Raw genomic sequence first — 13,312 nt, forward strand, 5'->3', positions numbered from 1 at the left:
GAAGGCCTAAGAGAAGGTTTATGGATATGGTGAGGGAGGAGGACATGCAGGTTATGGGTGTAACAGAGCAAGATGCAGAAGACAGCAAGATATGGAAGAAGATGTTCGGCTCTGGTAACCTCTAACAGGAGCAGCTGAAAGAAGAAGAATTTTCTGTTCATAAGAATAACTTATGAATGCTTTGTAATCACTTGTATATTTGATTTTCTTGTAAGTAAAGAAAGAAGAAAGGTGTCATTTTTGTATTTGTTTTGTTTGATTTATTTTTTGTTGCATCACTAAGTCAGCCTCCATTTTGAAGCTGGTCCAAATAAATAGGGAAGGTTGGCATCAGGAAAGGCATCCAACTGTAAAAATCACACCAAAAAAAATAAAACATAGACCCTACATAAAGAAGTAGGAAAAGATGAAGAGGAAGAAAAAGAAGGAGACGACTTTGAGTTGTTTCACTGTAAATAAAGACACACTTTTTTTTTTCACTTTTACTTTTTGTCTGTGTCTCAGTCTCACTAACACTGACTGATCTCTGTCATGACCTATTAGATGCCCAGACTTCAAGGTTGTGCTGGGGTCTTATAGGCATGTGACACCACAATGACATACTTAAACTCATCTGCATATATCAGGTCAATGTAGACTTAGCAATCAAACTAATTTGCACATGTTTGAAATCTGAGGAAACAAAAATGGAGTAGGTGGAAAAATAAGCCCCAGAAACACAGACAGAATATGCAAACGTGCAAATACCAAGACTGTAACTGGGCTGATGTTTGCTGTCACCATTTTCCAAAAGAAAACCATTAAGTCTTCTCTGTAATTACAAACAACTTAAATATTTGAGCTTTCATTTTTATAACTATAGTAAGTACAATCAAGTCAAGTTCATCTCTACTGACAAAAATGAACTCTCAAGTTTAAGAAAAAAAAACTGCTCTCATTTGGCAACAGCCATAAACTTTTTAATGCAACACTAAATGGCTTCTGATGCTTGCATGATGGCTGCTTCAGAATCAGACCATAAACAGAAATATTGGTCCCCTGAAAACTGAAGCATGATAAATGATTTTTTTCACAAACTGTATATAAGATTGAGAAAGATGTAAACCACTCCCGAGAAATAAATGAATAAATAAATTTGCATTAATTATAGACATCTGCCATTCCTGGGTCATGTTTTTGTATTTATTACAAAATATTCTGTTTTACTAGCAAAACAAACAACAGAGGGGGTTCATGTTTCATTTTATTACATTCTATGGTAGAACATTTCAAAGTTTTAAAATTCTCGTTTAGTGGCCACCCTAACAGACATCGATTTATGAGTAAAGGGTTGCAAAAAATGTAAGCAACCTCTGTGCCTCACTGTGCTTTTAAATGTTTAATAAAACACGCAGACTTTGAAATGGAAATTAAAAAACAGCATGGCATTGATGGATGTTCACTAAAAGCTGGTGGATTATGTTAGATTTATTACCCAGCTACAGTACCGAGCATACATGATTTTCATAATATTTATAAGTTTTCATACATTTGTCTTGCAGTTTAGTTTTTATTACTTTATAATTGGTATTCACTTTTTCTGTCTGTCTATTGGCAACATATGAAACCTGAGAATAGGACAGGCAATAGCAACCACATATTTAGGACTGCTACTTTAATATATCAGTAAGAAGCCAGCAAAGGTAGCTTGATCCAAGACCAGCAGCCGTGGATTGTTCAAACTCAAAAAGGGACAGAAAAGATTTTCAATGAAATGGCTCCAGACATGAGATGTAGTCAAGAAACCAAGCTGATGTCACAGTGAACTCCGATCTTGGAGGGCTGCAGTGGCTGCAGGTTTTCATTCTAACCCTTTTCTTAAATAGTGACCTATTTTTACAGGTAAACAGTTCAGATTTGCCAGTTAACCTAATACACAGGTCTTTGACATGGAGGAGAACTGGAAACATGTGAACAAAGAGAACATGCCAATTTTTCACAGGTCGTGACTTTGAACCCAGGATACCAATTCTGTGAGGCAGAAATGTGTGACTGCAGAACTCATACCTGCTTAATCCAATTTACTGTTATGGAAGGCCAAAGCTTTTTACAACGTCAATGGGATCAAGACAGGAGTCACCCTGGATGGGGTGCCAGTCTATCGCAATGCCCACACAATAGATGTCTATCTATCTATCTATCTATCTATCTATCTATCTATCTATCTATCTATCTATCTATCTATCTATCTATCTATCTATCTATTATATAGTGCCTTTCCTATCTATCTATCTATCTATCTATCTATCTATCTATCTATCTATCTATCTATCTATCTATCTATCTATCTATTATATAACACCTTTCCTATCAATCTATGTATCTACAGTTTCTTATCATGTATGTGTGCTTACAGTGAGCTCCCTTAAAAATGAATGGATGAAAAAGATAAATTGGCCACAAAACTCTGTCTTATTATGAGTGAATAAATTAATTTAGAAAATAATATTTAAAAGATTCTGGAAATTCCATTGCTCTATTTTTAAAAGTGGTTACACCTTCTGAAAGATTATTAAAATGGCTCATTATTGCTTAAAACATTTTATATAATACCATTACCTAAATTTAATTCATTGAAAGTAGGCACTTTTTAAATTAAAAATAATATGTGCGTATATATATTTAGCTCTGACTAGAAGAAATCTATTCAGCCGCATAATATTTTGGCATTCACTCATAAAATGGAGCACGACTGTACAAAAGAAAACCTTGGCTCCCATTGTTTTGTACCTCCATTTCTGTTTCCTCCCACACTGTTTCTGTCTGGGCTTTTAGGAAAAATGTGTCTTTTACTTTGTGCTGTTTCACACTAACACCTTTGATTTCAAAGGAGAGGCCATTCAAGCATTGGAAAAGTCTTTAAAAAAATTAGGGTGAGCTGTAGCATTTTTGCTGCCCTAGGTGAAGCTCTAAAAACAGACAGTGGTGATAGCATTTTTCAACATTAACAGGCTTCTTTATGAACAGTTTTTCCCTCATGGACAGAGTGTTGATCAGCAACTGCTGAAGTGTCTAAGTTAAAGTGCTAGGAAAAACATCCTGAGAAGTAGTGCCCCCAAAACTTCATTTTGCACCATCACAACACAACTGCAGACACCACATTGTCTGTGGTTGTTTCCTGCATTTATCAGATGTTGCCCCCTGTGACTTGTTTTTGTTCCTGAAATTAAAATTGAAACTGAATTGAATATTTTGTACTATAAAAACACATAAGATTCTAAAAAAAAATTTAAAAGAGGAGTACAAAAATGTTTCCAGGAATGTGAGAAGCACAGGGACAAGTGTATTGCATCTCAAGGACAGTATTGTGAAGTGACCTAAAAGGGAATCGCTGTATTTTATAATAAAAGATTTTTCTTTTATTATACTTCATACACTAATTTAAAACAAGGATAAAATGCAGTATATTAAATATGCAATTCAACAAATGCTAAGGTTTTAAAGTTCATGTTGGCCAGTTCATTAAAAAGGCAGAGCTCTGAGAGGACTGATAGAAGGCACATCTACAATCGTTCAAAAATTGCTCATAATGGCAATGCACTGTCCTTGCAAAATAAAGGAAGAAACAGAAAGAATAATTTGTGTATGTTTCCAAAAACTGCAGCAACCTAATAAAAAAATTGAAAAAATGAAGAACAAACCTGCAGAAAAGGAAACAGTACTGAAACAAAATTAAACTATGAACCTGCACCTCAAGAAGATAAAGAAATAGGCTGTTTAGTGTAAAGAGAGTTTGTGTGAAGTTGAGTATAGTGCATCTTGGGATTTGGATGACCACCAGAAAAGGGTGTGGTGTACAGCTGGGGCCTTGGCCTGGCCGGGACGCCTCCAAACTGGAATGACTGGGGGAGGGAGCATATCCAGAGCATTACCTCCCCCGGAGAGCTAGGAGGCAGCCCCCCTGGGATGCAAAGGTGCCTCAGACTTCTGCAGGGCTACATGGGAGTTGGAGTTTGATACAGCCCTGTTGGGATCTGTGGGCACTGCCAGGGAGTACTGCAGCTGCTGCTGAGCCCTTTTGGGCAGTTCTTCTGCCACACCCGGAAGGGCTGCAGAAAATGGAAAGACGAGCACCTGGAGCACTTCTAATGCCTTATAATAGGAGCCAGCAGACACTATTCCGGGAACCAGAGTCAGGTGGGTGTAGATGAAGCTTACCAGGAGGACTGGAGGAAAAGAAGAAGAGAAAGAAAGACAGAAGACGAGTTTTGTGCTGTGTTGAACTGTGTTGTGCTTGTGGGAAATGGGGGAAGGTGTTTTCTATGACGGAAACAGAAAAAAATAAAAACACGTGTGCTTGAACTTGTGTTCCACGTCTGTCTGTGTTGGGTTTGGGCGGTGGTGCACCCTCGTGGTCCACACGGGGCTCGTGTAGCTTGTCAGATTTTAAGAACAAACATCACTAGTATGAAAAACTATTTCAAAATAATACAATAGGGTTAATCAGAATTAGGCTGTTGTACTGAATCTGGGTGTTTGCAAATTAGAGTCTTTATTGTTTAGAAAATGACTGTTAACATTTAGTGAAACATGTTAAAATTTCAGATCATGTTTGAAAATTAAAAACTATAATCCATTAGCAGCGAATTGACTTTGTTGAAATCCAAATGTGACTTATGTTGGCTTTGAAAGTACAACCAAAACGACAGAGAATTAGGCAACTGCACTTTTATTAATCAGTTAATGTGATGCTTTATCACTTTTCAAGTAAGCACAAGCACTGCAACGTGAATTATAATTTTAACATAAAAAAAACACCCAATTGTGTTACATTTGCCTCTCTTTCATTTTCCGGCTACTGATATTTGAAAAATGTTTTATCAGCTATCTATAAACTGACTGAGGTTTGCCAAATGAACCAAGAAAAACTCAACTTTTTGTTTTCTACATTTTTGAAAACACCCTTTTTTGGATTACAGTTCTTCACAATGTTGGATGGATGCCATAATATCCAAAACCCAGATCAATGTTTAAAACTTCCACTTTTCCTCATTCAAAACATTTGCCTTTTTGTGTCAGAGTGAAAAATCAATTGCTTACCTTGTAGATGGAGTTTGCTTTCGGGACTCTGCAGAAGTACGGAACTCACTGAGTCAAGATTATCATAACTAGTGCAACCAAGAGGTCCGGTCCGAGTCTCAGTTACCTACAAGAAAGAAACGGGAAGAATTGATGAAACTACTTAAAGTTGTCATTTTTCACATATTAAGTATCTGTTTTATTCAAGCATATAAACCCAGATGACAAGATATACAGCACTGAAAATTATTAAGTAGTAACATATTTGCTGAAATAGGAACTTCATATTACTAAAAATGCTTATGAGTACTGATTAATACTGTATATATATATATATATATATATATATATATATATATATATATATATATATATATATATATATATATACTATACAGAAAATACATATTTATAGTATACACTGGGTGAGCTCTCCTCTCCCTTAGCCAATTGTCACCTGTGGGGGACCCTCAGAGATCTATTCTGGTGACTATTATTTTTTTTTACTGTACATGTTGCCCTTAGGATCCATTTTTAAAAAACAAAATATTTCTTTCCATTGATACGCAGGTGATACACAGATACATTTTCAACTGAAACAGATAAAAAAAAAATCTTTTAAACCTTTATTGGAATATCTGGAAGACATTAAAACATGGATGTCATTAAATTGTCTTAGTCTAAATGACAAAACAACAGAGATTGTATGTTTTGGACCTTCTGATCACACTTGCGCTACAGAAATTAATTTTGGCCCCTTGATAAGCTAGTGTAAACCCTTTGTAAAAATTTTTGATAACGCCATCAAATTTGATAAACAAATTAACTGCATTGTTAAAGCCTGTTTCTAACAGCTCAGGGTATTGGCTAAGGTCAAGTCCTTTCTTTCTATAGATGCTTTTGAAACACTAATTCACGTATTTGTCTTTTCTCAGCTTGACTACTGCAATTCATTAAACTGTAGAATTAATCAGACATCCCTAGCTTATCTTCACCTCATCTGTGCAGCACCTAAAACTACGGATACTGGAAGCCTGTGCTAGCATTTCTCCTGCGGTGTTGCTATCAGTGTGTGAAGAGTGGGAGAAGAGGGTTGCATTGACAATCCAACACAATGGGCAGCACATTGAACACATTTTATAAGTGGTCAGAAACTTGTAAATAACTCATGAAAGAATAAAGTTACGTTAAAACCAAGCACACCATTGTTTTTCTTGTGAAATTCCCAATAAGTTTGATGTGTCAAATGACCCTCTTCCTATTGAAAAAACAAAAGTTGGATCCAAAATGTCCGACTTCAAAATGGCCACCATGGTCACCACCCATCTTGAAAAGTTTCCCCCCTCACATATACTAATGTGCCACAAACAGGAAGTAATATCACCAACCATTCCCATTTTATTAAGGTGTATCCATATAAATGACCCACCCTGTAGAATTAAGCTTAGAGGGGATGATGCCTTTGTAGTAGCTGCCCCTAAGTTTTGGTAATGGTCTACTGCCAAGGACCTTATCCTGGAAGGCATAGCCAGAGGCTACAGAACTCAAAGAGAAGCCTTATACTGAACCAGAGCCAGGGGCCTATGCCCAGTAGGCCGCCAGCAACTTTGGTCACTTTTAAATCCCGCCTTGTATATGAATATTCATTTTTGATATATATTTTTTACTATATATATATATATATATATATATATATATATATATACTGTTTATAATGTATGTATTTGGTGTATTTATGGAAGCTTTACAGCAGTGTGGTTGACATCTGTTGTTTTTAAATGTGCTCAAATTGTCGTGACTTGACCTGAAATCTGTAAAAAATAATCAAAAAAGATGACTAGAGTTTCAGTGCATAATATATAAGTACCTTTGGGGCATATGTGTTGTGAAAAAAATTTAGCCCTTGTTGCTATTTGATCCTAAGGTCGCTATATGACCCATGATGTCATGTTCACATGTGATACAGTGTGGACACAGATCCCCAGGTATGACTGATTCATTTTTTTCTGCCAAACAATTTATTACCAATAATATGCCAAAATAGTTTATTATCAAAATACAAAAAATATTTTAACTTAATCATTTATTCACCTAAAATGTATTGGGACATTAGCAACCCTGAATGTTGTGAAGCATCCGTATTTTTACATGCTCATTTTAAGTGCTGCATTTGTAAACAGTGCTCAAACAAAACATGCATTTTTCAGGGTTTCTTTGTATATACATTCATTATGGATAAGAAAAGAAATGTCTCAGTGCTTATAAGCACAGCAAATCCTTTAAAGAGTCCTGTTGTCGATAGCAGATGACAATTGAGAGAGACACTCAGAGGCATGCAGCAGGGAGACAAATGATGAACAACAGAGTATGACACTGCAGGGTGATACTTATGAAGCTATCTGATCCTGAATGTCATGGGCAGGAAATTTTAGAGGGGCAGAGCTCAAATGAGGAGGGGGAGGCTTATCACTGGACTGCAAAATAGTTGATTGCTGCAGTCTGTGCCATGTTGAAACTATCTGAAAATTATCTGAAATTATCTCAATCATCCCTCAAAAGCTGGTTGTTAAACTGAGCAGGTTAGGCCTGAACACCACCCTCTGCAATTGTATCCTGGACTACTTTACGGAGAGGTCCCAGTCAGTTCGGATGGGCTGCAACACTTCCAGCATCATTACACTGAGCACTGGAGCACCGCAGGGCTGCATGCTTAGTCCACTGCTCTTCACCCTGCTGATTCACGACTGTACAGCCACACACAACACCAACCACATCATCAAGTTTGCGGATGATACGATGATGCTGGGACTGATAAGCAGGGATGATGAAACAGCATACAGAGATGAGGTGGAACGGCTGTCTGCATGGTGTGAAGACAACAATCTATTTCTCAATGTCGACAAGACAAAAGAGATAATCGTGGACTTCAGAAAATCACATCCTACCCACATCCCATTCAGCATCAATGGTTTAGATGTGGAGAGTGTTAGGAGTACCAAGTTCCTCGGTGTGCACATAACTGAGGAACTCACGTGGATGCATAATACCTCATCACTAATCAAGAAAGCCCAGCAGAGACTACATTTCCTGAGGTGGCTGAAGTGAGCAAGTCTTCCCCCTTCCATCCTCACCATGCTCTACGGAGGCATCATGGAGAGTGTCCTGACCAGCTGCATCACTGTCTGGTATGGCAACTGCAACCTATCTGACCGCAAATGCCTGCAAAGGATAGTGAAGATAGCTGAGAACATTATTGGGATGCCTCTCCCTTCACTACAGGACATATGTTACAAACGCAATGTCCGCAAGGCCTGCAGCATTGTGCAGGACCCCTTACACCCCTCACATGGACTTTTCACACTTCTGCCATCCAAGAGAAGCCAGATGTGCCAGGCTGCAAGATAGTTTTTACCCCCAAGCTGTCAAACTCCTTAACACCATGCTGCCCCCTGGGATCTTTCACACTTGCATCAACCACCACTAAAAACACTTTCCTTCAAAGACGAGTGTGCATGTAGAAAAGAACTGAAAATCTCATACTGACCTTTAAGTATTTTGACACTCTTGATATCATTCTGACCTGTCATTGTTTACACAAGTCTTAAACAGCTATTATCATACACTGATAATTTCTGTATTATCTATATCTATCATTTATTTATTATATTACATATCTATTGACTATATTTATGTATCTAGATTGCAAATACCATATATTGCATCAATGTTCATATTGCTTACTACACGTCAATATTGCTGTTACTTCTTTGTCTTGTCTTTACACAATTTCTTGTCTTGTTTGTGCTTTAATTTTAAATTTAAATTTTAATTCTATTTTTAATTTATTATTTGCACATCATGTTGTTACACTGTGGACCCGGAACTTCGCAATTTCGTCTATCTGTATACTCGTATATTGTTGAGATGACAATAAAGTTCACTTTGACTTTGAAAAATGTAACTGCGGTCTGTGATTTTTGTGCCTGTATAACGTGTTATTATTTAGGTATTGCAGGACATTCTGAAATAATAAAAATGAGGTTAAAAAGATGCATAATGTTCAGCGAAGAGGAATGTAATAAAAGTTTGCACAGTTATGGTTATTTGTGGTTTGATTTATATTAGAGGTCACAAGAGTGGAATATGCAGGTTACAATAGAGACAGTGAGTGAAGTGAGAAATTATAGCTTACATCTGTATAGCTCGTTTTGGCATCTCTTCCTGTTTCCTCTTAACAAAAGAACCTAAGGGGTTAGCTGGTGCCTTTCATTATAGGTGATCAGATAGCATGAGAAAGCATTGCCTTATGAATGACTTAATTAACAGTACTACACAGTACAGGGTCACAAACAGGGGGTATGCAGAGTATGCAATGCATAGAAGCCAAGATCCACTATGGGACCTAAAGAATGTGCATACATATAGTTTTTGACCCCTATGAATATTTGGTATTAAGAATGGAGGCTCAAAAATAAACCTTGCAAACTCCCTTAAAACAACTTGTTGCTCCCTTGGTAACAGATAACAGAATATTTTCCAAATCAGTGTAAACAACGCCACATTTACAAAGTATACAACTTTTCACTTTATCATTTATATTCTGTAACTACTACTTTTATCATTACTTTCATCTGTGCCATTGTATACAGTAACAATTTTGTAAAAACGACTTTAGGATTCGAGTTTATCACCATTGTGCCCTGGGGATCCTACAATGGATGCATGAATCCTGGGTATAAAAGAAGACTGGTGCTGTTGATGTCGATCCAGTGAGGTGTGTCTCCATCAATAATAAATCAGATCACAGCAGGGTAGAATACTAACAGGTTGGCAGCCTATAATTTTATATTTCTACTTTAAAGGATATCCCAAAGAATGCCAAGCTATAGCTATATCTGCATTGTTTTCTTTAGCCGTAGGCATGTGTGTTGATTACAAAACAAAGGAAGCCTTTAACATGTTCCATAATCTATTCCCATTAAAATTTATATAAGAATGTCCTTCTAGATAGCATATTTTCCTAGAATTTGTCAATCTAAGACTTAGTTCACAGATTGAAAAACTTTTTAATTTTGAAAATAGTTTTATTCTGACATTCTCCTACTTCAGAGTCTCTCGAAAAGAGAAAAGACTTTGGGAAGCTTCAGTATACTGCAGAAGACCCAGCACAAGTCATAATAATGGGCAATTTCTTTTCATAACTTAATAACAGATAATTGTGTAGAGAATCGGTGATTGCACTTCTTCAATTTGTTGTGCTATGAATAAAGGTACTGATTAGACCATCATTTGTTTGATATGCAGTATAATAGCTTTTTCTGCATGTTATTTTTTTAAAGGCTGGTGTTTACATTTCAGACAAGCTTCTTCTAGCACACAGGTAATGCATTTTACATTACTATGTAATTTAGCAGGCTGCCTGGAATTACTTTATATTCAGTTGTTGTACTATAAGCTCTTATTTTAATGCAAAGCATTTATTTCACTCAAAGTACACTTCACATATCTGCTTACCTTTGCCACCTTTACCAGGCATATGACTCATAAATAAATATGCTGCTACTGAGTGGATAGTACATTAAACAATCCTGTTATCTAATTTTACTGTCAGTCTTATAAAAAGTTACTTATATTATGCATGCTTGAAGATGCTTAAATGTGTCATTCAAAAGTTACAAAGCCACAGGACTGATATTCTTTCAAACGAACATAACTGTCTTTCTTGCCTTACAGATCATAAAGATGACTATGTAACATATGTCACACTTATCTAGAATGACTATATAGTTTGAATTAAATTGTTTAAAAAAGAGCTGAGAAACTGCATATTCATTTTATTAAAAATAAAATAAACATAGAGGGCTCACTGCATACCATGATGCTAACTTGTAGTCCTAATGATACTGTCTCTGTTTTTGCTTTACAGGGTATATGGATTTATCTGTTTTTAACAAAAAGAGAACCCAACAATTTCTTCTGTAACATTCCTTGAAGCTCATACAATATGTCTGAAAAATAATTAGCCACTCAGTATACTTCCACTACTGTAAAACATAAATAATGCTTGGTGCAGATTGCTGATGGCCACTGTAATAGTAGAGCAGGTATTGATCAAGGTTTTGACAACAACAACAACATTTATTTCTATAACACATTTTCATACAAATGATGTAGCTCAAAGTGCTTTACAGGATGAAGAAAGAGAAAAAAGACAAAATATATAAGAAAATAAAATTAGGCAATACTAATTAAAATAGAATAAAAGTAAGGTACAATGGCCAGGGAGAGTGAGCCATTGGAAAAGAAGAAATCAGAGGAGATGATTTGTTCTTTCTATTAAACAACATTATGTAATGTATTTGAATACTTTAGAACGTTAGAAGAAAGTGTTGACGACAACAGGCCATTCAGCACAGCAAAGCCTGCCAATCCTACCCGTCTAAATTCCTCCAAAACAAGACAGGTTTTGAATGTCCCTAGAGTCCTAATGTTCACCTCATTACTTGGTAACTTATTCCATGTGTCGATTGTTCTCTTTGTGAAGAAAAATGTATTAACGTTTCTGCAAACATTTCCCTTAAGTTTCCAACTATACCTCTGTGCTCTCATTGATCTCATTTTAAAGTAAAAGTCTGGAACCACTGTACTAATTCCTTTGATACAATTAAACACTTCAATCATGTTAACTCTTAAAGTTTTGAAAAGGTTCAACTCTCAATCTCTTCTCACAGCTTATCCCTTGTAGCCCTGGTATTAGCCTAGTCTGTCTTCTCTGGACTTTTTCTAGCACTGCTGTGTCTTTTTGGTATCCCAGAGACCAAAACTGCATACAATACTCCAGATGAGGCCTCACCAGTGTGTTATAAAACTTTAGGATAACCTCTACACATTAGGGTGCTATATAACCTAACATGCTGTTAGCCTACCTAATGGCTTCTGAACACTGTCTGGAGATTTAAAGTGACGAGTCCACTGTGACCACTAAGTCCTTCTCATACGGGGTACAATCAATATTCAGATTTCCCATTTTGTATTCATATTTAACATTTTTAATTCCAATGTGCTGCCCAACTCTGTATGCTATCCAAGTTCTTCTCTAATCATTTAACACATTCATGATCATCTCCTATCTCATCCATCTTCGTATCATCTGAAACCTTAACCAGCTTGGTATTTATATTCCTACCCAGATCATTTATGTACACTAAAAATAGCAGTGGCCTCAGGACTGCTACCTGAGGGACACCAGGTTCAATGTCACCCAGTTCTGATAAGGTTCCTCACCCTCTGCTTCCTGTGCTGTACCCAGTTTTGCACCCATCCATACAATATAACCCCAAACTCCCATGAATGCGTATGTCCTCACTCTCTACTGGTGCTAACATTTTTCAGTATCAGTGCTATACAGTGATGTATAAAATTATTCTACATATACTAGAACTTCTTCCTACTAAGGAATTACAGTTACTCTAACTGTTCATTGCTACAACATTATTACTTACTTACTCTGCAACTGATTTCTTAGCTTTCTGCCCCTTGTAGCATCCTGAAAACGCTATAGGTATGAATACAAGTATCTTTCGAAACACTCAGCTACCTCTGTTTCTTTAAAGGCAAAAAAAAAGCTACAGAATTTCCTGCATGTATCCTTCTAGGCAACATTTTTAGGAAGAAAAGTTATATTCTAATTAACTCTTACACAGCAGAAACATCAACAACGTGGGGCATCTGTTGGTGAAGAAAGATTCATGGATCTTGATTTTGCTGATGATGCTGTGATCGCGGAATCAATGGAGGCTCTGATCGGGGCACTCGAGAGACTGAGGGAGGAGTCTGAGTATCTGGGCTTGCGAGTGTCCTGGATAAAAACCAAGATCCAGGCCTTTAATGACCTCTTGGGCACAGCCATCAGCAGTGTGTCTGTTTGTGGAGAGAGCGTCGACCTTGTTGAGAGGTTTACTTACCTTGGCAATGACATTCATGTCTCTGGTGACTCTTCCTATGAAGTCAAAAGACGGATTGGAAGAGCATGGGGGGTCATGAGGTTGTTGGAAAAGGGTGTGTGGCGCTCCCGATATCTATGCAAAAGGACAAAGGTCCAAGTCTTTAGAGTCCTGGTGCTTCCTGCCTTGCTATATGGTTGCGAGACATGGACGCTATCCAGTGACCTGAGACGCAGACTGGACTCCTTTGGTACTGTGTCTCTTCAGAGAATCCTTGGGTACCATTGGTTTGACTTTGTGTCAAATGTGCG

The 13,312-nt window shown here is 37.0% G+C and overlaps 1 protein-coding gene across 2 annotated transcripts in view; it reads right to left on the reverse strand.

Annotated features, from left to right (window-relative positions):
* brinp1 (bone morphogenetic protein/retinoic acid inducible neural-specific 1) overlaps positions 1-13,312 on the reverse strand; it is a 621,084-nt gene that overhangs the window by 166,325 nt on the left and 441,447 nt on the right. For both annotated transcript variants that reach the window (XM_039762747.1, XM_039762748.1), the window contains one exon: positions 5,080-5,185. In XM_039762747.1, the coding sequence (XP_039618681.1) occupies positions 5,080-5,185 (106 nt within the window). The remainder of the gene's footprint in view (positions 1-5,079; positions 5,186-13,312) is intronic.

Source organism: Polypterus senegalus, chromosome 9, assembly GCF_016835505.1.
Source record: "Polypterus senegalus isolate Bchr_013 chromosome 9, ASM1683550v1, whole genome shotgun sequence".
Taxonomy (NCBI): domain Eukaryota; kingdom Metazoa; phylum Chordata; class Cladistia; order Polypteriformes; family Polypteridae; genus Polypterus; species Polypterus senegalus.